The sequence below is a fragment of the Setaria italica genome, chromosome VIII, assembly GCF_000263155.2.
Source record: "Setaria italica strain Yugu1 chromosome VIII, Setaria_italica_v2.0, whole genome shotgun sequence".
Lineage (NCBI taxonomy): Eukaryota > Viridiplantae > Streptophyta > Magnoliopsida > Poales > Poaceae > Setaria > Setaria italica.
In genome coordinates, this window is record NC_028457.1 from 6,210,840 (window position 1) to 6,236,712 (window position 25,873).

The 25,873-nt window shown below is 42.5% G+C and overlaps 5 protein-coding genes across 12 annotated transcripts in view; 4 read left to right on the top strand and 1 right to left on the bottom strand.

Annotated features, from left to right (window-relative positions):
* Positions 1-2,994, top strand: part of LOC101769305 (homeobox-leucine zipper protein ROC6-like) — an 11,322-nt gene extending 8,328 nt beyond the window's left edge. Inside the window, exon 5 of the mRNA XM_004980196.1 lies at positions 2,815-2,994. Coding sequence (XP_004980253.1) covers positions 2,815-2,994 — 180 coding nt within the window. The remainder of the gene's footprint in view (positions 1-2,814) is intronic.
* Positions 2,995-7,861: 4,867 nt separating this feature from the next.
* Positions 7,862-14,478, top strand: LOC101769569 (disease resistance protein RPM1). Of its 4 annotated transcripts, none has more exons than XM_022828823.1 (7): positions 7,862-8,190; positions 8,299-8,449; positions 8,543-8,937; positions 9,001-9,122; positions 9,255-9,381; positions 9,494-12,340; positions 14,069-14,478. In XM_022828823.1, exon 6 carries the CDS (start codon positions 9,547-9,549, stop codon positions 12,310-12,312), a length of 2,766 nt encoding a protein of 921 aa, XP_022684558.1. In that variant the 5' UTR covers positions 7,862-8,190; positions 8,299-8,449; positions 8,543-8,937; positions 9,001-9,122; positions 9,255-9,381; positions 9,494-9,546; the 3' UTR covers positions 12,313-12,340; positions 14,069-14,478. The 4 variants fall into 4 exon arrangements, with proteins under 4 accessions (XP_022684558.1, XP_022684555.1, XP_022684556.1 ...); XM_022828820.1 differs by having other exon boundaries at positions 9,018-9,122; positions 9,252-9,381; XM_022828821.1 differs by having other exon boundaries at positions 8,543-8,612; positions 8,742-9,381.
* Positions 14,479-15,358: 880 nt separating this feature from the next.
* Positions 15,359-19,210, top strand: LOC101770504 (disease resistance protein RPM1). Of its 3 annotated transcripts, none has more exons than XM_022828942.1 (3): positions 15,360-16,126; positions 16,218-18,013; positions 18,113-19,210. In XM_022828942.1, the coding sequence occupies exons 2-3, from the start codon at positions 16,273-16,275 to the stop codon at positions 18,874-18,876; spliced, it is 2,505 nt and encodes an 834-aa protein (XP_022684677.1). In that variant the 5' UTR covers positions 15,360-16,126; positions 16,218-16,272; the 3' UTR covers positions 18,877-19,210. The 3 variants fall into 3 exon arrangements, with proteins under 3 accessions (XP_012703510.1, XP_022684677.1, XP_022684676.1); XM_022828941.1 differs by having other exon boundaries at positions 15,360-15,775; positions 15,911-16,126; positions 16,218-19,210; XM_012848056.2 differs by having other exon boundaries at positions 15,359-16,106; positions 16,218-19,210.
* A 139-nt stretch (positions 19,211-19,349) lies between these two features.
* On the bottom strand, positions 19,350-20,594 carry LOC101770915 (putative disease resistance protein RGA3). 2 transcript variants are annotated; one of them, XM_004978850.4, is made up of 2 exons: positions 20,456-20,594; positions 19,350-20,346 (listed from the first exon to the last, which is right to left on the bottom strand). In XM_004978850.4, the coding sequence occupies exon 2, from the start codon at positions 20,323-20,325 to the stop codon at positions 19,642-19,644; it is 684 nt and encodes a 227-aa protein (XP_004978907.1). In that variant the 5' UTR covers positions 20,326-20,346; positions 20,456-20,594; the 3' UTR covers positions 19,350-19,641. The 2 variants fall into 2 exon arrangements, with proteins under 2 accessions (XP_004978907.1, XP_004978906.1); XM_004978849.4 differs by having other exon boundaries at positions 19,350-20,377.
* Positions 20,595-20,793: 199 nt separating this feature from the next.
* LOC101771580 (disease resistance protein RPM1) lies at positions 20,794-24,441 on the top strand. 2 transcript variants are annotated; one of them, XM_004978852.3, is made up of 2 exons: positions 20,794-21,340; positions 21,457-24,441. In XM_004978852.3, the coding sequence occupies exon 2, from the start codon at positions 21,518-21,520 to the stop codon at positions 24,275-24,277; it is 2,760 nt and encodes a 919-aa protein (XP_004978909.1). In that variant the 5' UTR covers positions 20,794-21,340; positions 21,457-21,517; the 3' UTR covers positions 24,278-24,441. The 2 variants fall into 2 exon arrangements, with proteins under 2 accessions (XP_004978909.1, XP_004978908.1); XM_004978851.3 differs by having other exon boundaries at positions 21,466-24,441.
* Positions 24,442-25,873: the final 1,432 nt, after the last annotated feature.

The following is a 25,873-nucleotide window of genomic DNA, read 5'->3' on the forward strand; positions in this document are numbered from 1 at the left end:
GCGTCCACCACGCCCACGATGAAGAGGGTCGAAGCCGTTCCAACCCAGTCCAACCAGTAACCGAACGCAACCTAGTTGTCCTACTCTTGGTGGATATCGTTTTGTTTCCGAATTCGAAGAAACAAAAAGGTGTTTCGCATGCATGGACGCGCATTTGTCATCATCCTGCACAGGGAGCAGGCCAACCCGGACGCTGCTGCTTGCCTCCCTCTCCCCAATCCATCAGCATCGGCATCCGTCTCCGGCGATCTCTGCCCTTGTCTGCCGACTCGTTCAGCAGGGTTTCTCTGACATATACTCAACAATTATATATAGTGTTACATCATGAGCCACCGTACGGAGCTGACTTGGGTTGCCCCAGGTTGGTCTGAGTACTGACGGTGCATGCACTGCTATTGGATCGTCGATACAACTCCACTCACCGGCAATGAACGAGAACCATTTGCAGACCGATCAACACGCTAGGCAGAAATGCAGCACCCTGCCGGTGCCAATGCACTAGCAACTCAGCAGGCCGTTGAGCCAGCATATGGATCTGATTCCTAAGGGCAAGTACATTGCTACACGTTAACGATTTTATAGGTCATCTCATGCAGTGCCACGTAGGATTTTTGATGATGTGGAGGAGAGAGCGAGGATAGAGAAAGAGGTCGAAACAACCACCGCATAAGCTAAATTGTAGAACAACTACGAGACAACTTAACAACCATTGTACGAGTTATTGTTGCCATACAACTCATAATATTTTATTTTTCTTATGCACAAATTAAGGAATTATATACCACTACCAGACAATTTATAGGACAACCCATTGTACAGGTTACCTGTTGAATCGTCTCAAGATTACGTGTCAATGCATGAGACCGGCTATTAGACGACACCAATGTACTTACCCTAAGGGCTCAGTCCACGTTACAGACAGCCATTAAGGGCCCAGTGAACTCCAGTTCACTCCTCTTTGTCCTGATTTTCAGTGTCTCGAGGGCCTACTAGCAGCGCTAATATTGTTCTTGCAAAAGTAGTAGTTTACCTTTGCATTTCTCTGCTTCGTGTTTTGGAGTGTAAGAATGTTGCTACGCGGGACAGAGACATGTCGGCCTGGGGCTCACTTTAAGCTGCAAGCATATTCAGCATCAAATAAGCATAGCCACCATTACCTTGCTATGCTCTAATAGGTAGCGGTACGGTGGGTCCACTCGAAAATTTGAGATAGGACGGAGATGACCGTATAAATGTAAATAAATGGCACAAAGGAAGAACTTTTTTAGAGCAAAAGAAAAATGAACTTGGCCTCTATAATGAGATCTAGACAATAATTTTTTCATGCAACGAAAAAAGATACAATCCTATTAAGTCAAAAAATGAATTGATTAGTAAACGTTAATAGTGTGATAATATGTCACAAAATGGTAAATATTACGAGGAGAAATGCGCTTTATGCCATTAAGTAGATCCCCCCCCCCCCAACAACATATGAGGGAAAGTTTCCCATACCACTCCCTCAACATTACGCAAGGGCAACAAACAGACTATGATTCTCTATCTAGCTAAACAGCTCTAATCCTATCATGAAGCACGAATTGCATATACCCCCCAACAACATATCGGGGGAAGTTTCCCATACCACTCCCTCAACATTACGCAAGGGCAACAAACTGACTATGATTCTCTATCTACCTAAACAGCTCTAATCCTATCATGAAGCACGAATTGCATATAAAGGTAAACCCAATCGTGAGTTAAGTATTATAGATAGGGTAAACAGATCGCATCCATATATATGAGGTAACACAACCAAAGGTAGCATGAGCCTATTGTCTTCTTGTTGTAGATCCAACTAAAGTGGTAACAAATCTATGTAGCACCTTGATAAAGAGTCATCTGTCATAAAGGCGGTCTTGTGGTCGCCCCTGCGAGGTGCATGTTGACGCATCCGGTTTCCCAAAGCTTTACCTCAAACAACTCCCAAAATACTCGCCATCGATCCTACTCAACATTACGCAATCGTTCGGCCTTTTCCCTACCACACACTGTCACCACACAAGGGTAATCACACCGACTTCCTACGCACTACTAAGATGTATCCACAAGACATAGACTAATCATCACGATTACATTTATTCCTACTAAGAACATATGCTAGCTAAACAAATAAGAATAAGCATGCATCATAGTAGATCAAAGTAAGCACAAGATTAGATTGATATCACCATGGTGTGTACATAAACCATGATGATCACAAGGCTCGACTCTAGAACTCCACCATGTCTTCATCGCGCAGGGACGACCATGGTGGTTAGGGTCTAGCCTAAGCTATCTTCTAGACAACCTCAAAGACTTGCAGCGGCCCTCAGATCCCTCTGGTGTGTGTCCCTCTGTTCATCGAGTTCTGGTGGATGGATCTACGTGCTCGATGAAATATCGAAGTATTTATAGTCTAGAGAGCGCATGGCAGAAATTGGAAGGCGAGAGGAGCAAGGAAAGCTCCAGGACAATCGGCCTGGCCTTTCCTTTTATCCCCTCGCACCCAACTTCGTCGCCAAGTCTCCTCTGATGTTCTGGAAGCTTATTTTTTTATGCATATGGGCCTGGCATGTTGATAGTTTCGGGATGAGATTGATCTTTGATAATTTTCCAAATCTCCATTTGATCTTCTTTGATTCCTCTTTGATCCCGAAATGATACTTATCATATCTTCAGAATTTTAGCCCTTAAGTAATCTTAGAGGAGTGCTTGCAAAAAATAAGTGTCGGAGCTTGACTAGGCCGATCGGCATAGGCTCTTTCTAACCTCGTTGGCTTTCATCTTTGACAGGTTCATTGCTTGTTCAAGGCTTTATCCAAAAATATGCTTTTAAGTACAATTTCCATGGTGGTGCTACTCACAGCGTGCTCCAAGAAGGCTCACGTCCTCGTCGCCGTCACGTTGCTGGTGGCTCTCCTCGCCAAGGTTGCGTCGGCGGGCAGGGGCGACCTCCCGATGGCAGATGTCTAGTGCACCAGAGTTGGAGCCTGCTCGGATAGCTTGTGCACGGAGCAGTACTACAGCGTCCATGACACTGGGTCGTGCAAGTTCGTCGGCCGATACGTATACTGCTGTTGTGCCCTAGTGCATTCGACATCCACCGACGATGTCCATCCTCAGCCGCTTTGTCATTGATGATCCATCGTAGCTTTGTTTGATGCATGATTAGATGTCATATTGTTAGATGTTTTGCACCGGTGTATGGGATGTATCGAATCTGATTATTAGTACTCAAGAGTACAATAAGACAATACCAAAATAATAAGCATAAGATGTTCTCCTTTCTCTGGAGTATTATCTAGTCTTTTCTTCTGTCATTTCTGATTGAAGTATAGTTCATGTCATCCCTATGTTTTATTAAATTCTCATTTAAGCATTTCTTTATTATTAGAGTTACAATTTGAACGGTTTTGAGGCTTTGTTTTTGGATGGTAAAGCTATGGGTGCGAGGGAGTGGGATCTTTGGGGGCATATGCCCCACTTATTTTGCAAAGCTCCACCCTTTTTTTTACTATTTGCATAGTGACATAGGTGGCTAGTGTTTTTTAAAAAAGTAATAGACCCAATGGCTACTATTATCCATGATGATTAAAGTCCATAAGATAGATCTCCGGATATTTTTTTTTATTTTTGTGTGAGTTTTTAATGTTTTTATTTTTTCAAACACATCTTCTGAGAATTAGTGTAAAGTCTCCAAAAGAAGTACACAATTAATAATAGTAAGATACATGTATCGATTTTGTAGTAACACATATATAATTAAGATTTTGTCTAGCTAATTTTGATCAATGTATGATCTTGAAAAAACAGAGCATAATTTTGTCCAGCTAATTTCGGTCAATGCATGATCTTGAAAAACAGAACATACCTTAGAAAGATGGACAGAGGAAGTATGATTTTTAGCAGCAAATTAATAATAAATACACCTAATTTGAGACACATCACCTTGCAAAGCACGTGTCCTCTTACAATGGTTTGATGACTTGGTTATTTGACACAATGGTGTGTATTTTACAAATATGTACAAAATCATAATCTTTAGCTTACTACCAATTTGTAACTAAAAAGATGACGCTCATATACACGCATATATGGTGTTCTAGGGACGGGTACGCGTGTGAGTATGTGAGTATCTACAACTGTACTGTGTGATTCTAAAAAAAAGGTGACTCACATTTTTCAAGCCAAATTTTGGCCAAAGCATGATATTGAAAAATTAAAATATACCTTGCAAAAGATTGGGAACGGGAGTATGAAATAGACGCCAATGAAATCCACCTAATTTGAGAGACGTGATATATTAGCACGCCAATAAATTCATACTTGCCTAAATTTCAACATGATGATCGACACACCCTAGTGACAACAATAACATAGGAAAAAAATTAATGTTATGAATTGATTTGCACCATAAAGATTGGCAGGAATTGATTGCTCAAGATTTTCTCCAGATCATTCCCCTTTGGCTCTGGACTATATAAGAAAGCACCCTCAAAACAAACCCATCAACACTCCATTAGCCTCTACTTGCTATAAACCCCATGGCGGCACTAGTCGCAGCATGCTCCAAGAAGGCTCACGTCCTCATCGCCATCGCGCTGCTGGTGGCTCTCCTCGCCACGGTTGCATCGGCGGGTAGGGGCGACGTCCCGATGGCAGACGGCCAGTGCACTAGAGTTGGAGCCTGCTCGGATAGCTTGTGCACGGAGCAGTACTGCAGCGTCCATGACACCGGGTCGTGCAAGTTCGTCGGTCAATACGTCTACTGCTGCTGTGGCCCAGTGCATTCGACATCCACTGATGATGTCCATCCGCGGCCGCTTGGTCATTGATGATCCGTCGTATCTTTGTTTGATGCATGATTAGACGTGATATGGTTAGATGTTTCGCACTGGTGTATGGGATGTATCGGATCTTATTATTAGTACTCAAGAGTACAATACGGCAGTACCAAAATAATAAGCATAAGTTGTTCTCTTTGCTCTAGAGTTTTATTTAGTCTTTTCTTTGGTCATTTTTTGATTGAAGTACAATTAATGTCGTCCCTATGTTTTATTAAATTCTAATTTAAGCAATTCTCTATTATTAGAGTTGTAATTTGAACGGTTTTGAGGCTTTGTTTTTGGATGGTAAAGCTATGGGTGCGAAGGAGTGGGATCTTTGGGGGCATATGCCCCACTTCTTTTGCAAAGCTCCACCTTTTTTTTTACTATTTGCATAATGACATAGGTGGCTAGTGTTTTTTTAAAAAGTAATAGAACCCAATGGCTACTATTATCCATGATGATTAAAGTCCATAAGATAGATCTCCGGATGTTTTTTTTATTTTTGTGTGAGTTTTTAATGTTTGTATTTTTTCAAACACATCTTCTGAGAAGTAGCGTAAAGTCTCGAAAAGAAGTACACAATTAATAATAGTAAGATACACGTATCGATTTTGTAGTAACACATATATAATTAAGATTTTATCTAGCTAATTTTGATCGACGCATGATCTTGAAAAAATAGAGCATAATTTTATCCAGCTAATTTCGGTCAATGCATGATCTTGAAAAACAGAACATACCTTAGAAAGATGGACAGAGGAAGTATGCTTTTTAGCAGCGAATAAATAATAAATACACCTAATTTGAGACACATCACCTTGCAAAGCACGTGTCCTCTTACAATGGTTTGATGACTTGGTTATTTGACACAATGGTGTGCATTTTACAAATAGGTACAAAATCCTAATCTTTAGCTTACTACCAATTTGTAACACACATAGATGACGCTCATATACACGTATATATGGTGTTCGTAGGGACGAGTATGCGTGTGAGTATGTGGGTATCTGCGTACCGTGTGATTCCAAAAAAATGTGACTCAGATTTGTCAAGCCAAATTTTGGCCAAAGCATGATATTGAAAAATTAAAATATACCTTGCAAAAGATTGGGAACGGGAGTATGAAATAGACGCCAATGAAATCCACCTAATTTGAGAGATGTGATATATTAGCACGCCAATAAATTCATACTTGCCTAAATTTTAACGTGATGATCGACACACCCTAGTGACAACAATAACATAGGCAAAAAATTAATGTTATGAATTGATTTGCACCATAAAGACTGGCAGGAATTGATTGCTCAAGATTTTCTCCAGATCATTCCCCTTGTGACTCTGGACTATATAAGGAAGCACCCTCAAAACAAACGCATCAAGACTCCATTAGCCTCTACTTGCTATAAACCCCATGGCAGCGCTACTCGCAGCATTCTCCAAGAAAGCTCACGTCCTCGTCGCCTTCGCGCTGCTGGTGGCTCTCCTCGCCGCGGTTGCGTCGGCGGGCAAGGGCGACCTCCTGATGACAGACGGCCAGTGCACAAGAGTTGGAGCCTGCTCGGATAGCTTGTGCACGGAGCAGTACTGCAGCGTCCATGACACCGGGTCGTGCAAGTTCGTCGGCCAATACGTTTACTGCTGTTGTGGCCCAGTGCATTCGACATCCACCGACGATGTCCATCCGCGGCCACTTGGTCATTGATGATCCGTCATATCTTTGTTTGATGCATGATTAGACGTGATATGGTTAGATGTTTTGCACCGGTGTATGGGATGTATCCGATCTGATTATTGGTACTCAAGAGTACAATACGGTAGTACCAAAATAATAAGCATAAGTTGTTCTCGTTTCTGTGGAATTTTATTTAGTCTTTTCTTCTATCATTTTCTGATTGAAGTACAGTTCATGCCGTCCTATATTTTATTAAATTCTAATTTAAGCATTTCTCTATTATTAGAGTTGTAATTTGAACGGTTTTGAGGTTTTGTTTGGATGGCAGCCACAGCTCACCCCACTAGGGTTCGCATGCCGCAATTGGTTGGGCAGTTGTTTGGTTTCCGCCGGGGATCTGACATGCCGCAATTTATAGCAACTTTCTGCGTTGTTTGCTGCAGAGAAATTCACGTCAAAAGTGCGGCGGACGATTTGTCCGCCACAGTTCTGGTGCGTTTGGGCATGCCACATCTTTTACTGCTCAGCTACAGATACAGTCCAAATAAACCCTGAGTATTTAACAAATAAGAGATGCATGATCTGTGGTATTAGATATGTTTGTGGGCGAGGTAGGGTAGGAGTTTCATACTCACCGACAAATTTAGAGGAAAAAACAATCTTGACTAATCGTATCCTGACAAAATTAGAGGATGTAGGCCCAATCCTAAAAGATATATCCAAATCTTCAATTTGCTTGTACCCCTTTTGCCTTGGTTGCATTAGACGGGGGCATTGCCACCACCTAATCGCATCGGTGCATCACTTGTAACCCTTCATTTCATCTTTGAGCAAACGTCGCAACATCATCTTGCCCAGCTTGAATGTAGAACTATAGTTGAATTCCATGGATCATGGATGCTAAACCTAATAGCGTGTTAATGTAGGGATAAAATTATTAGCATGTTGAATTCTATTTTTTTCTCTACAATATTTGTTTTCCATACAATAATGAAAACTGTGCACACATATAACATGGGTCCAGCTACTACATTTTTTTATAGCAATTAATTAGCTACCGCATATGTAACTTTTTTGAAAACATTTTTTTCTTAATAATGTTATATTGAACAATAGTTTCGTAATTGAAAAACTGTATAAAGGAATTGAGTAGTATTTCTCTGCTATCAAAGTGAACCGAAAACTTTTCAGAAACCAATCCTGTTTTACATTGGAAAAAAAAACAGAGAGAAAACTCTTGCGACATCACAATAACTGAAAAAGCCACTGCCTCACCTCACGTGGTGCGTGTGGGGTCATCGTGTAAGAGACACGAACCACAGCGGGTGGCCCCACATGTAAGCGCTTCCAGGCCTCCCCTCCCATGGCTGGCGGCGGCGCGCCGCCGCGCTCTCTTCCACTTCCGCGGTTCTGCCTCCATCCTCCCCGCCCCTCGCCTCTTCCGCAGCTCCAAACCCACCTCCGACCGATCCGACCTCGTCCCATCCTCAACCCGTCTCCTCCTCTCGCTCCTGCGCCGCCGCCGCCGCCTGCACCACCACCGTCCCCTCGGCCAACAAGGCGGGTTCATACGAATCGAGTAATACATGCAGCATCAGCGCATTGGGGTGCGCGAATAGCCCTTGCGGCGCCCTCGAGTCACCGCTTCGCAGGCTCTCCGACGAACAGGTGTGCCGCGCGCGATCCCGTGAAATCCCCGGCTCGAAAGTCGAAAGAGCAGTTTCTGATGACTGTTTGATGTGCCTGATTATGAGGTTAATATGCTTTTGTGTACAGATGACGGCGAACACGGCGGACTTCGACCGAGGCGGGGAACACCGAACACGTCCTGGCGACCTGGCCAGTATGGCTGCTGCTATGCTACTGCTTTTTGCTGAACATTTTTTTAAGAAATGAAATTTGCTGAAGTTTTTCAGCATGCTGATTGGTGAGGTTCTCTTTGAGCCTATTGGCTATTGTCTGATTTGCTTTTCCTAAAAAGAAAATCTGATGTGTTGTTGTTGCTCGTTTTCTTGTTCAGAGGCGTTTTGACATAATGTGGATGCAGCGAGAAAGATGCTGGGTTGGGCATGTACCATTTCAGTGTTCAGGTATTCTTTTTGGACGAGCAAATTGGCGCTCATCTCTGAAAGTTAGAATTGCAATTGGGCAATATGTTTCGGTCGGGCACAGTTTTTTTTCTCTAACGAACGTGATAGAGGGCCACCTTGATCGATCAGAGTAACAAACCATGCAGCAATCGAGGACTCCCAGCTGGTGCCAGGCTGGTGCTCACCCCATTGCTGTATGACTTTCAGCTCTGACTTTCCTCACTTATTTAAATGCCAATGATTTAAGCCTTGGGAATAAGATGCTGCAGATGATGACCCTTGTACCAAGATTTTTCTTTGCCTCCTTCCATCCACGAAACTGCAGGTTAGTTTGGAAGCAGAGATTGTCAAAAAATTATTATTCCTCCCTTATTGATTGGTAGAGTAGGATTGATATTGTTGCAGTTAATTATCATTGGAGGTTGTATAGCCTACAACACTTGTTTAAATACCAAATTCATGGGACTCCATCTCTGCCACTTGCAGATTTAAACACTGCAAAACAGTAAGGTCAGACATGACATAATTTATTCTTGCCGAATGATGGCAACTGTCTTAACCTTTTTAATTGATGCGTTCAACCTGGATTGCTAATCATGACTTTTGACCTTTTCTCTCCATCTCCTACCTTCTTCGAAGAAGCGGTGGTCGCTGGTTAATCATCCTCTGGAGCTGCAGCATTGCTGCTCTGGATGCACCTTCTTTACTCATATATTCACCTCAACAAGGCCTGATCTCCAACGTGTGCTTATGTTCTTCTACTATTCTGGTAATCTCCCCCAAATTCAACCATTTCAAAAATTTGAGTCTTGCTTTGGAAGTTAAGACTGTTGTACAGAAAGATTGCTCTGAAAATTTAACTGATTTGTGAAATTTTGCAGCCATGCACATTCTCTTGTAGCTCTGAGCTCGATCAATAGCACATAAAACAACCATGGCAGAGGCTATTGTGCGGGTAGTTATTGGCAAGCTTGGCATGGCCTTGGTGAAAGAGGCAGCAATCTATGGTGCATCCTTGCTTGGCAAGGAAGCTTCCACCCTCATGGGTCTCTTTGGTGAGATCCGCAAAGCTGAGGAGGAGCTAAATAGCATGAAGGCTTACTTGCGTGAATCAGAGAAGTTTAAGGATACTGACGAGACCACTGGCATCTTTGTCAAGAATATCCGAGAATTATCTTTTCGGATCGAGGATGTTGTCGATGAGTTCATGTATAGACTTGAGGACAACAAGCATGGAGGTTTTGTAGCCAAGACGAAGAAAAGAGTTAAGCTTGTCAAAATCCGGCACTGTTTAGCTCTCGAGCTTTGTAGTATCAATGCTGAACTTAAAGAGGCTGCAACAAGGAGAGACCGTTACACCATACCAGGAAACAAGAGATATGGTGGAGGCAGTGTCCATCATGACATATCTACCAATCAAATTTCGTGTTTACCAAAGGAAGAAGATATAGTTGGAATCGAGGACAATGTGGATAAGCTGACACAGTATCTAGGCAGTGATTTGGAGGAAAAGAAGTGCAAAATCGCCACAGTTTGGGGGATGGGTGGAGTAGGTAAAACTACTTTAGTTGATCATGTCTATAAGATTGTGAAAGTGAATTTTGATACTGCTGCATGGGTAACTGTGGCAAAGAGTTACCAAGTAGAGGACTTGTTGAAGAAGATTGTGAGAGAGTTGGGCATCTCAGTTGACACAAGTAACATGGATATGAGAGCTGTAGTAGGCGTCATCCATAACCATCTTCAAGGTAAAACATTTATCTTGGTTCTGGATGATGTTTGGGAAGATGATGTGTGGATTAAAATCATGGATGTCTTTCCAACCAACTGCATCAGCAGGTTTGTTCTGACATCACAAAACTATGAAGTCGCATCATTGGCAACTAGTAATTGTGAAATCAAGGTGGAACTGCTAGGAAAAGGTCACTCTTGGGAGTTATTTTGCAAGGTAGCTTTTCAGAGTAGTGATGACAAAGGGTGCCCATCTGATTTGCATGATTTGGCCGTAAAGTTCCTACAAAAGTGTGAAGGATTGCCTATTGCTATTGCATGCATAGGGCGCCTTCTTTCTTGCAAACCCCGATCTTACATTGCATGGAATAATGTGTATGAGGAGTTAGAGATGCAGTCAACTGTGATTCCTGGTGTTGATGCCATTCTAAAAGTCAGCTTGGAGGACCTTCCATTCTATATAAAGAGTTGCTTCTTACATTGTGCACTATTTCCAGAGGATTCTGCAATGCAGAGACGGATGCTAATTAGGCAGTGGATCACTGCTGGGTTCATCAAGGAAAAAGATAACAAAACACTGGAAGAAGTAGCAGAGGGCTGCTTAAATGTGCTTGTAAACCGAAGCCTATTACAAGTTCTGAGCAAGAATGAGTTTGGACGAGTGAAATGGTGCCAAATGCATGATGTCATTCGCCATCTTGCCCTTGAAAAAGCAGATAAAGAATGCTTTGGTAAAGTTTATGACGACTCTAGATCATTTTTGCTAGATGGCACCCATCGACTATCAATAAATAACACCAATATTGCACCTTTAAGTCAATCTAGTGCAACACATCTCCGTGCAATCAATGTATTTATGACATATATTAATATTGATTTACTAAGGCCTGTCCTTGCATCTTCAAATTTGCTGTCAGCATTGGATCTGCAAGGTGCTCAAATCGAGATGTTGCCTAAGGAGGTCTTCAGCTTGTTTAATCTACGGTTTTTGGGTCTTAGATATACTAAAATTCAAATTTTACCTGAGTCAGTTGGAAGATTACAAAACTTAGAAGTACTGGATGCATTGCTAACTGCTTTGCAGTCTTTACCAAAGGGTGTAGGAACATTAAAGAAGCTTAGGTACCTGTATGCAAGTAAAGAATTTCATACTAAAGGAAGTTCTACACATTTTGGTGCAATTAAAGTACCTCGAGGCATAAGGAACTTGACCGGACTGCATGCTCTGCAGTATGTTAAAGCAAGCTTAGAGATTCTTCGTGATGTTGCAACTTTGATTGAGTTAAGAACATTTGCAGTTGGTGATGTCACAAGCGAGCACTCTTTAAACTTGTGCACTGCTATCATGAACATGAGGCATCTTGTCCATCTGCTGATTGCTGCATCAAACGAACATGAAGTATTACCATGGGAACAACTTCGCTTGCCAGAGACTCTTTCAAAACTTTATCTGGGTGGGCAACTGGAAAAGAAATGGACGCCTCAGATTTTCTCATCCTGGTCACACCTTAACAACCTCACACGATTGCCTCTGAGACTATCCAAACTTGATGAGGACTCATTTTCTAACCTCATTGTGTTACGTGGTTTATGCTACCTTCGCCTTCTTAACAAGTCTTATAATGGCAAAAAAATGTACTTCCCTGCACTCTCGTTTCCTAGACTACGACAATTAAAAATATCTGGTGCTCCACAGCTCAACCAAGTTGAAATAGCAGAAGGTGCATTGGAAAGCCTTATTGTGCTATGGTTTTCAGACTGCCCAAGATTGAACAACATCCCTCATGGCATTGAGCACCTTACAGCCCTTGAGATTTTATATTTGGAAGATACAGCAGGGGAGCTCATAGAGAAGCTTAGGTGGGAAAGTGGAACAAATGAATGCAATGAAGAGCAAAAGAAGATTAGCCACATTAGAAAGGTTGTTGTTGTATTGACTGGAGAAAACATATGGGAAAGGATTAGATGATTGAAACGTCAAAGCTGCTATTCCCAGAGTAAGATTTTTTAATTGATGTCATCATTTTTTCAAAACTTTTCTTTCTCAATTGTTCATATTATAACACAATACCCGTATAGATGCTTTGCAATATTTATTTGGTTGTGATGGAACTTGGTTATCAATTATTCTGTATGTTTTTCTATACCCTTTTTCCTCCTCGGCATCAAACCTCCATGTGTGTTTGCATGTGTTTAGTTGAAAACTTTGCTTGAGGCTATATGCTAACATGGAAACAGATATGCTTCTTACTTCATACATATATGTATGCATGACCTACATGGTGACAAATATAATGCACACATACCTTGAGTTAGTTTTTCATATTAACAATGGCAGAATTTGAAAATTTATGCTAGGCCATGCATTCAGGAGAGGTCCTTAGGGCAGTCAGCACTGAAGGCAATCTTTGGTGCAGTGCTGGAGCAAGAAAGCTCCAGGAGCTCTTGGCCAGGTCACCGACCTTGGACTTTTAGGCTCTGAAGGTTTCATGTGGAACCTTGGTATTTTTGTGGCGTGTCTGTTGTAGTTTCTTAGAGTGTGTGTGTGCGGTGTTCCTGTACTCGAGTGGGGTCTGCCAAACTTGTGTATTTTTATCTACCTTAATGAAATGACACGCAGCTCTCCTGCGTAGTTCGAGAAAAAAAAGAATTGGAAAATTTAGAAGCATATACAGAAGTACTTTGTGATACTTTTTGTAATGTCAGAGGTAGATAATCTAAATACAAATTCAGGTGTTACTTTATATTATTTTTATAATGGCATATACAAGTAATTTAGATGAATATTTAGTATTACTTTAGACTATTTTCATAATCACTGTGGTGGGTAATTTAGATATAGATTTTAGGTTACTTTAGACTATTTTTCACAATCGTAGGGGTGAATAATTTTTAGGAAAATGAATTGATCAATAGCTACTATTCTTCATGATAATTAGTCTACATAATTGATGGCTAGATGTTTTAAATTTTCTGTAGAATTTTTAGGATTTAGTTTTGCTAAGCTTCTTGTGAGAATTAAAAAACAGCCTTCAAAAGTAGTCTCTAATTAATAGTAGTAAAATAGGTGTATGGCTTTATATGGATTGGTCAATACTCAATACATACTCAGGTGCTTCTTTCTCACATTTTTTGTTCTTTGATCCGTATATATTGTAATAATAGAGCATATGAACAAGAAGCAACCAACAGGTTCATTGCTTCTATACTTTTCCAGCTTTTTTATTCTAACTTCTATACTTCTATACGAACAAGAAACAACCAACAAGTTCAACTTTGTCAGGTCTTATTATTTTATTATATTTTTTTTAGTTACATATTAATTGTTCTAAGTAATAGCTTGAATTGTTAGTGGAGATGGTCCCTCTACCCATCGGAGATTAACCCTAGGTTTGATAGTATATTTATCTCATGAATCCTGTTTTTTTTTTTTGTTAGTGGTAGCCAATCCATCTATTGTAGACATTCATAGGAGTAGTGTATGTGAGCTTGTATTCATAGGAATGACGTCCGTACCATGTAAAAAAAGTGGCATGAATATTTGCATGGATTGGAGGGTTGTGGGGCTAAACTAAGCCAGCGACCCTTCGGAGTGTCAGGAGCATATTTGGACGCATGGAAAGCTCATGATCCTGCATGTTTTTCGAGGAAAAATGACTACCAATCCACTTCCTCTTATCATTTCAATTTGTTACTGGATTAACAACTCTGGCAAAATGCTGTAGGATTCAAGACGAAAGGAGTTGTGCTAGGGAACCAAACTACTGGAAGATTTGGCGCTGAGGTGCTTTTGCAGCAGGAAGAGGTTGGAGTCGATGGCAATAAGGATGAACTTTTAAAAATGTTGTTGGCCGTAGTCTCTGTTTGGTTGTGGTTGATCTCTGATCGGTGAGCGTGTAACGCACCAGTGTAGAAGGAGAAAATGTATCTTGTCCCGTTGTCTGGGTGCAGTTTTTTTGGTGATATATGTTGAGGTTTCCATTTATTCGCCCTAGGGAGGAAAGGAACGATCTATGCTTAGTGCTTTGTACTTACAAACAGTTTCATTCCGTTGTGCTGAACCTGATGTATATAATTTGGTTTGGACGAAACTGGAATACTTTGCAGTTGATGGCTTCTTTCATATAGGTCTTCAGACTTCAGGTTGGCATTTTGGTTTGGTATGCTTGAAAGGATCTTGCCTGTCCGAATAACTCGTACGCTCTGCTGCTGGCTGCTACTCTGCTTTCTCAAAACAGAGCACGTACCAGCATGCTACTCTGTAATCTGTATCCTTGAGGCAGAGCAAGATGTAGAACAACACCATCCAAGAAAACCACCCCGCTCTCTAGTTTTACTTTGATTTTGGCTTGCAACAAGCCATGAAATGAAAAAAAACAATGTTACAAGAATCAAAAGCAAAATAGGAAAGAACAGAACGACGCTACAGGAGACAAAAAAAAATTGGGGTGTACAAAGAGGAGAAAATGAGAAAAAGAAAAACGACCGCGCAACGGAAGATTCTCCCTAAGGGGAAGATGATCTAAGATCACTATGACCAAATGTGTACAACTCATATGTGATGAAAGAAGTCCGATCATACAAGCAGCTCCTCGTGATCCCATTGCTGAACTTCCTAGGCAGTGAGGACCAGTCTGGTAGGCGTCATGGAGATCCATCGGAACAACCGACCATTCCGTTTGTTCCAAATGTGCCAAATGCAGAGGATGACTGCACACAATCCAATAAATTAAATGAGCATGCAAGGAGCCAACTTCCACACGAGTAGCCTTGATTTGAGTTCTCACAAATTTGCCTTCTGGGTTTGGATTTTTTTTTTCAATTTCATGAAATCAAAGGTGAAGTATTGTACTTTTATATGGTAGATCTTTTGCACACAAACTTGCCATGTTCCAAGGTTGCTATAGTTAAAGTTCATGAGGATTGAAGCCAGACTTGAGGGAATTTTTGAGTTACTTGACAGTTCTTTTTTTCCTTCATCAAGGAGACTCTTTGAGGAAATATATTCACCATTCTTCTATGAGCCTATGTTCCAAAAAAAAGGTGTTTTTAGAAGTCACTTGGTCGAGTTTTGGATTTTTCTCATGCCTTGCTGCGCGCAGTTGTTCCTGTTGTGATTCCATAGCTAACAAATGAGGACAATTAAGTTAGATGGGCTACATGATTAAATTCGATGGTGAAAGATGATGACCCATGCACCAAAAGAAGCTTCTTCTTCTTCTTCTTCTTTTGTAAAATTTTCCTCATCTCCTCCATTCCTCGAAGCTTCCTCTCCTTTTTGTTCTCTTGTAGTTGTTGGTGACCAGTCATCATCTCTGGCCCTGCAGAATCGTTTTTTTCCTGATTCAACTCCTCCCACTCCATCCAGCTTGACTGCGGCTTCAGCAAGGTCCTGCAGAACGCTTGTCTTCTAGCTTCCTCATCATATTCAGGTAACAGCCCTCTGTCAAATTTCATCAATTTGAAGTTTGTTCAATACTGGTTTGCAAATCCATATTGTTAAGCCGAAGCTTTTTTTATGAAAATTGATTTGATTTGTGAAAAACCGAAAATCACGCGTTGTACAGCTTGAAGTTGTTTTCCCTTGTCTCCATTGTTCAACAAATTAAAGAACCAGTCTGTTAGTCGCTGGTAGCTCGTCATCCGGAGCTGCAGGATTGTTGCACGCAGGATGTACCTTCGGTGAATAGCCGAAGCTTCTAGTTCTTATCACTTGAACAAGAACAAATCTGCAAGGCATAATTGTTTTCATCTCCTATTCTGGTAACCCTCCGCCTAATCTCGTAAGTAAAATTAAAGGTTGATTGCTTTGGAAGTTCAGATTTTTTACCAGAAATCTAGCTCTGAAAATTGAACTGATGTCTGAAATTTTAGGTTTGGAAGCGTACACTCGTTATTCCAAGTACTGAAGCAAGTGCACACAGCCATCATGGCGGAGGCTGTTGTAGGAGTTCTGGTCAGCAAGCTCGGTGCGGCCTTGGCAAAAGAGGCAGCAACTTATGGTGCATCCCTGCTTTGCAAGGAAGCTTCTGCCCTAAAGGGTCTTTTCGGTGAGATCCACAAAGCCAAGGGTGAGCTGGAGAGCATGAAGGCATACTTGCGTGAATCAGAGAAGTTCAAAGATACCAATGAGACCACTGGCATATTTGTAAAGAAGGTTCGTGAATTAGCTTTCCGTATCGAGGATGTTGTCGATGAGTTCTCATACAAGCTTGAGGATGGCAAGCATGGAGGTTTTGTAGCCAAGATGACTAAGAGGATCAAGCATGTCAAAAGTTGGCACCATCTAGCCGTCGAGCTCCGATATATCAATACCGAGCTCGAAGAGGCTACAAAAAGGAGGGACCGTTATGTCATCCCAGAAATGCAGAGACAAGATGGAAGTGGTGACCATCGTGCTAAACCCAACTATCAAACTTCGTGTTTTGCGAGAGAAGAGGATATAGTGGGCATTGAATATTATGCAGACGAGCTCCAGCGGTGGCTTCTAGCTGATTTGAAGGAAAGGAGCAACATAATCACCACAATTTGGGGGATGGGCGGAGTAGGTAAAACTACATTGGCTGATCATGTCTATAACACAGTGAAAGTGAAATTTGATGTAGCTGCATGGGTAACTGTGTCAAAGAGTTACCAAGTTGAGGACTTGTTGATAAAGATTGCTAGAGAGTTCGGCATCTCAACAGTTGACGGTAGCAATATGGAAATGAGAACAGTAGTTGAGGTCATCCGTAACCATCTTGAAGGTAAAAAGTATATCTTGGTTTTGGATGATGTTTGGGAACAAGATGTGTGGATTAATAATGTCATGCCTGTATTCCCCACTAATTGTACCGGCAGATTTGTTCTCACATCAAGAGTATATGAAGTAGCATCATTGGCAACTAATGAATGTTCAATTCAGCTGAAACCACTACCAGACAAAAGCTCTTATAAGTTATTTTGCAAGCTAGCCTTTTGGAATAATGGTGAAAAAACTTGCCCTCTGGAGTTACGGGATTTAGCTGCAAAGTTCTTACAAAAGTGCGAAGGATTGCCTATTGCTATTGCATGCATTGGGCGCCTATTATCTTGCAAACCCCCAACTTACTCTGCTTGGGAAAATGTTTATGAGGAATTAGAGCTGCAGTCGTGTAAAAGTGCGATCCCTGGTGTCGATACCATTTTGAAAGTCAGCTTCGAGGATCTTCCATATGAGTTGAAGAACTGCTTCTTATATTGTGCAATATTTCCAGAGGATTATGAGCTGAAGAGGAAGAGGTTAATACGGCACTGGATTACTGCTGGATTCATCACTGGAAAAGAGAACAAAACACTAGAACAAGTGGCAGAGGGGTACTTAAGTGAGCTTGTAAACCGAAGCCTACTACAAGTCACGAGGAAGAATGTGTTTGAACAAGTGAAATGTTGCCGAATGCATGATGTCATCCGCTGTGTTGCCCTTGACAAGGCAGAGAACGAATGCTTTGGTAAAGTTTATGGGAGCTCTGGGACATTTTCTGTTGATGGCACCCGTCGAATATCAATACTGAGCAAAAATATTGAACCTCTAAGTCAGTCATGTACTACACATCTCCGTGCAATCCTTGCATTTACCAGTGACGTTAATGTTTATTTGCTCAGACGTATCCTTGCGTCTTCAAGGTTACTATCAACACTGGATCTGCAAGGTACTCACATCAAGATGTTGCCTAATGAGGTCTTCGGCCTTTTCAATTTGCGGTTTTTGGGTCTTAGATATACTAGAATTGAGATTCTACCTGATGCAGCAGGAAGATTACAAAATCTAGAAGTACTGGATGCATGTGGTACTGCTCAACTATCTTCACTTGAAGATGTACGAAGACTAACGCACAATATAAAAGCTCTCCGACAAGTCAACGGAATCAAGGTGCCTAGGAGCATTAGGCGCCTGAACAGGCTTCATGCTCTGCAAAATGTTAAAGCAAGCTTAGAGACTCTCCATGACATCGCAGCTTTGACGGAGTTAAGAACATTTGCAGTTAGCGATGTGAAAAGTGAGCACTCTTTAAACTTGAGCAGTGCTATCATGAATATGAGCCATCTTGCACATCTCTCAGTTGCTGCATCAATAGAACATGAAGTGTTACCAATGGGAGGACTCGCCTGTTTACCCAAGGATCTGTACAAACTTGAACTGACAGGGCCGCTAGACAAGGCAGAGGTGGCTCAGGTTTTCTCATCCTGGTCGCACCTTAAGAACCTCACCGTGTTGAATCTGAGATACTCCAGACTTGACAAAGACTCATTTTCTAGCCTCGTAGAGTTACGTGGTTTATGTTCTCTTGGACTTTCGTGGGCTTATGATGGGAAGAAAGTGTGCTTCCCCAAACAATCATTTCCTAGACTCCGAATATTGAAGATATTGGACGCTCCGCAGCTCTACGAAGTCGAAATAGAAGAAGGTGCACTGGAGAGCCTTGTACAGATTGTGTTTTCAAAGTGCCCAGAAATGAAGCTTCTTCCTCCAGGTATTAAATACCATTACATATATTCATACGAACGTTATTGATTGATGAGCCATCTCCCAGGTTTGTAATAAAAAAAACAGATGATTCCCACACGTTGTTGGGGATTTATATATGGTCTTCCTTTTTTCATACAAGATAGAAATTATAACAAAATGATGCAGCGAATAGTTTTCAAACATAACAAGTCTTCATGTGACAGTCGGATATTACAATGGCTTTGTAATAAACAAAATTATTGTGGCTTCAACGTCCATTTAGAGGTAGCATCGAGTTTTTTTGTTGTTGTCTTCCTTTGTAAAATGTTTTTGTCAACTACTCCTTCTGATTTAAAACATTTGTCATCATTAATTTTTCTCGCAACGTTTGACCATTTGTTTTCTTAAAAAATTTATTGTAAACAAATGAAAATGTAAGTCATGTTTAAAATATTTTAATGAGAAATTAAATAAAAAAATTATACATACATAAATTTTTTAATAAGATGAATGGTAATGCCGTGGTAAAAGATCGACAGTAACAACTGTTTCGAAGGTACTTCTTATGAAGACTTCCTTTGATGAGAAACCTTACGCGCGCACCACTAAGCCAGCCCGTGCATCCCACTGGGCACCCATGTGCACGCATTTCCAGAAGAAGAGCTAGCGCAAAGACATTCATGATTCCACTATATTACAGACCATATGAAACAAATAAGTTCAGTGCTCATGTGCTGCATCCTCTGTGTACGTAGGGTGAGCACAACACACCAGTAACATGAGCTAGAGCTAGAGCTGTACCTTTGTGTCATCCTGAGAGCGTCTTGACTGCTAGCATGAAATCATTTTCTTAGGAATGTGCTCAATCTTTTGCCAGTTCGGATGCCCGGTTGTCTGGCAAGACCTGGTGAACGCCGCGTCGCAGGACATGACATTCAACTCCTCGAGAGACGGGGGCAGCGCCGGAAGCCACCGAATGTTCAAGCAGGCAATGATGAACAGCTTCTTGAGCGACGAGAGGCGTTCCATGTTATCCGGCAAGGCGTCCCAGCTGCAGTCGTCAAGCCAGAGGAGCTGGAGATGAAGGAAATTCTCAAGCTTCGGAGCGGGTCCAAGCTGGCTGCATCGCCAGAAGAAAAGCCTCCTGAGCTCCGTCGGGCCGCCGCTCTGCGCCCCCACGATCCAACTTGGGTACCTGGAGCCATGGAAGTCCCAGATCTCCAGGTGTTGAAGCTGAACCGGAGGACAGAGGCCCTCGATGACCTGCGCCTCTGCTTCGGCGTTTGGCCTGCGGCTATCACGCTCCCAGCACAGTTCTAGGACCGTGAGCCGCTCCTTGGCAGCTAGATTGGCTTCCAGAGCTTCCTCCTTGCTTCCAACGTTCTCGAGACCGAAGATCCTCAGCGTGCCGCGGAGGTCGTTCCGGTCGCCCAGCTGCTTTATCTTGTACTCTTCTAAGTCTTCTTCATTCATCACTGTGAACTCTTGCGTCTCACTGTCCTCTGGATCCGCCATCAGAAGCTCCAAGTTTGGTGACTGCTCTCACAATTATTCCTCACAAAGATTGCTTCACGAAAAAAATTGCTCATGGCAGTCGCAGAATCATGTACACATGGAGTTGATCTTGAGATTGGGGGTCCATTACCTTTACCTATGCCAGAAGTTGAAGGATCCAAATCCGGCGGAAGTCCGCCGGCGCTTGGAGGAAGTGGAGGCGGTCTGGCGGCCAGGTTGCACAGGGCATGGACCATGGATCGGAGCACACACAGCCAAGGATAAGCACATGCACACGCCAGACCCAAGGACAGTATTGGTTGAGCTGTGAAAATCAACAGCGACCTCTTGCCCACTGTAAGCACACAGCCAACCAATAATCCATGCCGACAAAAGACCACGCACAAGATCGAGTCAGCGATAAGATAATACGGCGATAAAAAGGTGAAAGGCTAAAGAAGTCTTTTTTTTTTATCACCGTTTCCCTGTGGATGAACAAGGTGCATTTTGCCTGTGACATTAATTTTTATGTTTGCAAAAACATTATCATTTCCGCACAATCTACCGTAACATAGATCAGCCGCGCGCCCTGGCTAGTATTCCTATGGAATTAGTGGCATTTTTCGATTCACTTTAATCCAGAACTGTACAAAATAAATCATGACAAATAGAAACAGGAGGGCAACAACAGTATAACTCAAGCAGGCTATGCTAAGTTTGCTAAAAGACATACATGTCGCGCATAGCTGTCCTGAAATTGTAAACTTCACAGTGATGGTGGGGCATGAAGAGACTAGCACGGTCCACATATATCAGGATAAGGATAAGCACAAAGAAGATGAGCATAAAGGTTGAAGTGATTTTTTTTTGTGTCTCATTGGTCCAATAGATTAAAGAATAACTACTCTCGGTCACTGGTCAATCATCCTCTGGAGCTGCAGCATTGTTCCTCGCCAGATGCGCCACTAACCACTACTTGACGAAGCTTACAGGAGAACAAATCTTCAACGCCTACTTGTTTTCACCTCCTATTCTGGTAATCCTCAGACTAATTTCATCAGTCCAAATTCAAGTTTGAAATCTTCTTTAGTAAGTTCAGATTGTCCCGTACAAAGCTAGCTCTGAAAATTGAACTGATTGGTGAAATTTGAGGTTTGGCAGCCACGCGGGTGCAGTTGTGATTCTGACGCGCAAAAAAGCGCACAATACCATCATGGCGGAGGCTGTGGTAGGAGTGCTGATCGGCAAGCTCGGTGCGGCCTTGGCGAATGAGGCAGCAACCTATGGTGCATCCCTTCTGTTCAAGGAAGCTTCTTCCCTCAAGGGTCTCTTCAGTGAGATCCGTAAAGCGGAGGGGGAGCTGGAGAGCATGAAGGCCTACCTGCGTGACTCAGAGAAGTTCAAGAATACCGATAAGACCACTGGCATCTTTATCAACAAGATTCAAGAACTATCTTTTCGGATCGAGGATGTCGTTGACGAGTTCATGTACAAACTTGAGGACAACAAGCATGGAGGATTTGCTAGCAAGACGAAGAAGAGGATCAAGCATGTCAAGGTTTGGCGTCGCCTAACTCTCCAGCTCCGTGATATTAATGTCGAGCTTGAAGATGCTACAAAAAGGAGGGACCGTTATGTCATCCCGGGAATGGAGAGACATGGTGGAAACAGTGACCATCATGCTAGATACACCAATCAAGCTTTGTGTTTTGCAAGGGAAGAGGATCTAGTGGGTATTGAAGGTAATGCAGCCAAGCTCAAGGGGTGGCTAGTGGATGATTTGGATGAAAGGAACACCAAAATCACCACAGTTTGGGGGATGGGTGGAGTAGGTAAAACTACTTTAGTTGATCATGTCTACAAGATTGTGAAACTGGATTTTGATGCTGCTGCATGGGTAACTGTGTCCAAGAGTTACCAAGTTGACGACTTGCTGAAGAAAATTGCTAGAGAGTTCGGCATCTCAATTGCTAGCAATATGGAAATGATAAGAGTAGTTGACGTTATCCGTAACCATCTCGAAGGTAAAAGGTACATCTTGGTTCTTGATGATGTTTGGGATCAAGATATGTGGATTAATAATATCATGCCTGTCTTTCCTACTAATTGTTGCGGTAGATTTGTTCTCACATCAAGATCATCTGAAGTTGCATCAGTAGCAACAATTAACTGTGCAATTAATCTAGAGCCACTACGAGAAAATCACTCTTGGAAGTTATTCTGCAACGAAGCTTTTTGGAACAGTGATGACAAAAGGTGTCCATCAGAGTTATTTGATTTGGCTGGAAAGTTCTTGCAAAAGTGCAACGGCTTGCCCATTGCTATTGCATGCATAGGCCGTCTACTGTCAATCAAACCCCACTCTGAATGGGAAACTGTTTACAAGGAGTTAGAATCGCACTCAACTAATAATGCGATCAAGAGTGTGGACACGATTTTGAGAGTCAGCTTGGAGGATCTTCCATCTGAGTTGAAGAATTGCTTCTTGCATTGTGCAATGTTTCCGGAGGACTATGAAATCAAGAGGAGGAGGTTAATTAGGCACTGGATTACTTCTGGATTCATCAGGAAAAAGGGGAACGAAACACTAGAACAAGTGGCAGAGGGCTACTTGAATGATCTTGTCAACCGAAGTCTACTACAAGTTGTGAGGAAGAATGAGGTTGGACGAGTGAAAAGTTGCCGAATGCATGATGTCATCCGCCATCTTGCTATTGACAAAGCGGAGGAAGAATGCTTTGGTAAAGTTTATGAGGGCAATGGGACATTTTCGGTACACGGAATGCGGAGACTGTCAATACAGAGTATCAATATTGTACCACAGAATCAATCTGATGCAACACATCTCCGTGCAGTCTATGCTTTTGAGAGTTCTATTGATGTTGCTTTGTTGGGTACTATTCTTGCATCTTCAACATTGTTGTCAACATTGGATCTGCAAGGTACTCAAATCAAGATGCTGCCTAATGAGGTGTTCAACTTGTTCAATCTGCGTTTTTTGGGTCTTCGAAATACTCGAATTGAGAGTCTACCAGAGGCTGTTGGAAGGTTGCAAAACTTAGAAGTACTGGATGCAGCATTTACTCTTCTGCAATCTTTACCAAAGGATGTAGCGAAACTAAAGAAGCTTAGGTACTTGTATGCATCTGTATTTCTCAGAGAAGGAAATTCGACACGTTTTTGTGGAATTAGTGCGCCTCGGGGCATAAGGAATTTGACAGGACTTCATGCTCTGCAAAGTCTTAAAGCAAGCAAGGAGACTCTACGTGATGTTGCAGCATTGACAGAATTAAGAACATTTGATGTTAGCGATGTGACAAGTGAGCACTCCATAAACTTGTGTAGTGCTATAACAAATATGACCCATCTTGCCCATCTAACTGTTAGCGCATTAAACGAAAATGAAGTATTACCAATGGATGCACTCCGTTTACCAGAGACTCTTTATAAACTTGGACTGACAGGGCAGCTGGAGAAGACACAGATTCCTCAGATTTTCTCATCCTGGTCGAACCTGAACAACCTCACTATATTGCAGCTGACGTCTTCCAAACTTAAGGAGGACTCCTTTTCTAGTCTCGTGACGTTACGCAGTTTATGCAGTCTTAGTCTTTGTCGGGCTTATGATGGGAAGATAATTCGCTTCTCTACACAATCATTTCCTTGTCTCCAGACATTATACATACGTGGTGCTCCGCAGCTCAGCCATGTTGAAATAGAAGAAGGTGCACTGGGAATCCTTGTTGAGCTAGTGTTTTCAAACTGCCCAGAACTAAAGCACCTCCCTCATGGTATTGAACACATTACAACCCTTGAGGTATTAATTTTACGAGACACTGCAGAGGAGCTCATAGAGAAGCTTAGGCAAGAAAGAGAATCAGATGAACGCAAGGAAGAGCATATGAAGATCGAACACATTAGAAGGGTTGTTGTTAGATTAACTGAGAAAAACATATGGGAAAGGATTCGCTGATACTGTTGTTCGATGTATACAAGTAAATAACTTCATTCTCAATTATTAATACATGCTGAGGTGTTTTCTTCTCAGATTGTACTTCTGCGTTCATATGCATACATACTAGTAATTAACAGAGCATATAATAAACAAGAAGCACCTAATAGTGCCAGTTACTTTTATGTTTGTTCAACCTTTTATGTTATTTATTCTTCTTTTGAAACAAGGGCACATGAGCAAGAACCACCATTACATCTTCTTCCTTTTGTTTTGTTTTATTTATGTTCGGTTGCACATGAATTAGTTCAAGTGCAATAACTAAACTAGCAATAGCAGACGTGCTGGGATTGGAGGGTTAAGGGGTGAAACAGTTGCTTATAATCCCTCCTCTCCAAATTATAGGTCATTTTAGTTTTTTTAATTCATGGACTTTGTTATCCACTTAAATATACTCTATGTCTAGATGCATAATAATTTCTATACATCTAGGAAAGCTAAAACGACCTATAATCACTACCGGAAACAGGAAGTTCTCGGCAAACAGTTTGCCGAGTGTAACACTCAGCGAACCGCACTCGGCGAACTTTCCTACGGCAAACGGTGGAGTTGCCGAGTGTCGAACATTGGGCACTCGGCAAATGATTTGCCGAGTGTCAAAAAGCACTCGGCAAATATTTTCAGAAAAAAAAATAGAAACATCGGCCGCTGGCCACGGCCACGGCCACCACGCCGCCACCGTCCGCCACGCCCGCTGCCGCCCGCCACCACGCCGCCTCGCCCGCTGCCGGATCCGCACTAGATCCGGAGGGGAGAGAGCAGGGGGCTGCCAGATCCGCGCTGAAGGGGAAGAAGGGGGCGCGGATCCGGCCGGAGGGGAGGGAGCCGGGGAAGGAGAGGCCGGATCCAGAGGGGAAGAAGGGGGGCGGCGGCGGGCGGGGGGCGGGCGCCGGGCGGCGGCGGGGCGGGGGCTGGGCGCCGGGCGGCGGGCGGCTTGCGGGGGTGGGGGCCGGGGCGCCGGGCGGCGGACGGGGGGCGGGGGGCGCCGGGCGGGCGGTTGGGCGCAGGGAGAGAAGGAATAGGTGGGGGGAACGGGTGGGGGTAATGCCGGAAGGAAATAATGAAAGGGAATCGAAGGGGGGCCCGGGTGCGGTGCCCGGCCGGGGAATAAAGTAACCTACTCCTGCGCGGTGGGAAAAAAAGAAGTCGCGCGAGTGTCCGATGTGGACACTCGGTAAAGGGTTTCTTTGCCGAGTGTCTACCCTAGGACACTCGGCAAAATTTTTTTAAAAAAAATTTAAAAAATATCCAACAGTTTCAAAAAAATACCAAATTTTCACATGAAACAATATATGTTCTCTACTGACTATACAAAAAGTTTTGTAGTCAAACTGAACTCGACCGTCACTTCGACTCTAAATTTTATTGAATCCTTCTCAAAGTTACTATTCTTCTTCTGAGACGCTTCGGTTTGTAATCATCGTACATGATGAAATGTGCAAAACCTTCTCAATTTTTTTCCACAGCCTCCACGTATTATATCATCACATCATGACAAATCTCATGATTTTTTAGACTTTGCTTGTTTTTTTTACAATTTAAAAATACTACCGCCAC

Excerpts from the sequence above, each read along its gene's own strand:
- LOC101770504 (XM_012848056.2), top strand. The coding sequence starts at position 16,273 with ATGGCGGAGGCTGTTGTAGGAGTTCTGGTCAGCAAGCTCGGTGCGGCC.
- LOC101769569 (XM_022828823.1), top strand. The coding sequence starts at position 9,547 with ATGGCAGAGGCTATTGTGCGGGTAGTTATTGGCAAGCTTGGCATGGCC.
- LOC101770915 (XM_004978850.4), bottom strand. The coding sequence starts at position 20,325 with ATGGCGGATCCAGAGGACAGTGAGACGCAAGAGTTCACAGTGATGAAT.
- LOC101771580 (XM_004978852.3), top strand. The coding sequence starts at position 21,518 with ATGGCGGAGGCTGTGGTAGGAGTGCTGATCGGCAAGCTCGGTGCGGCC.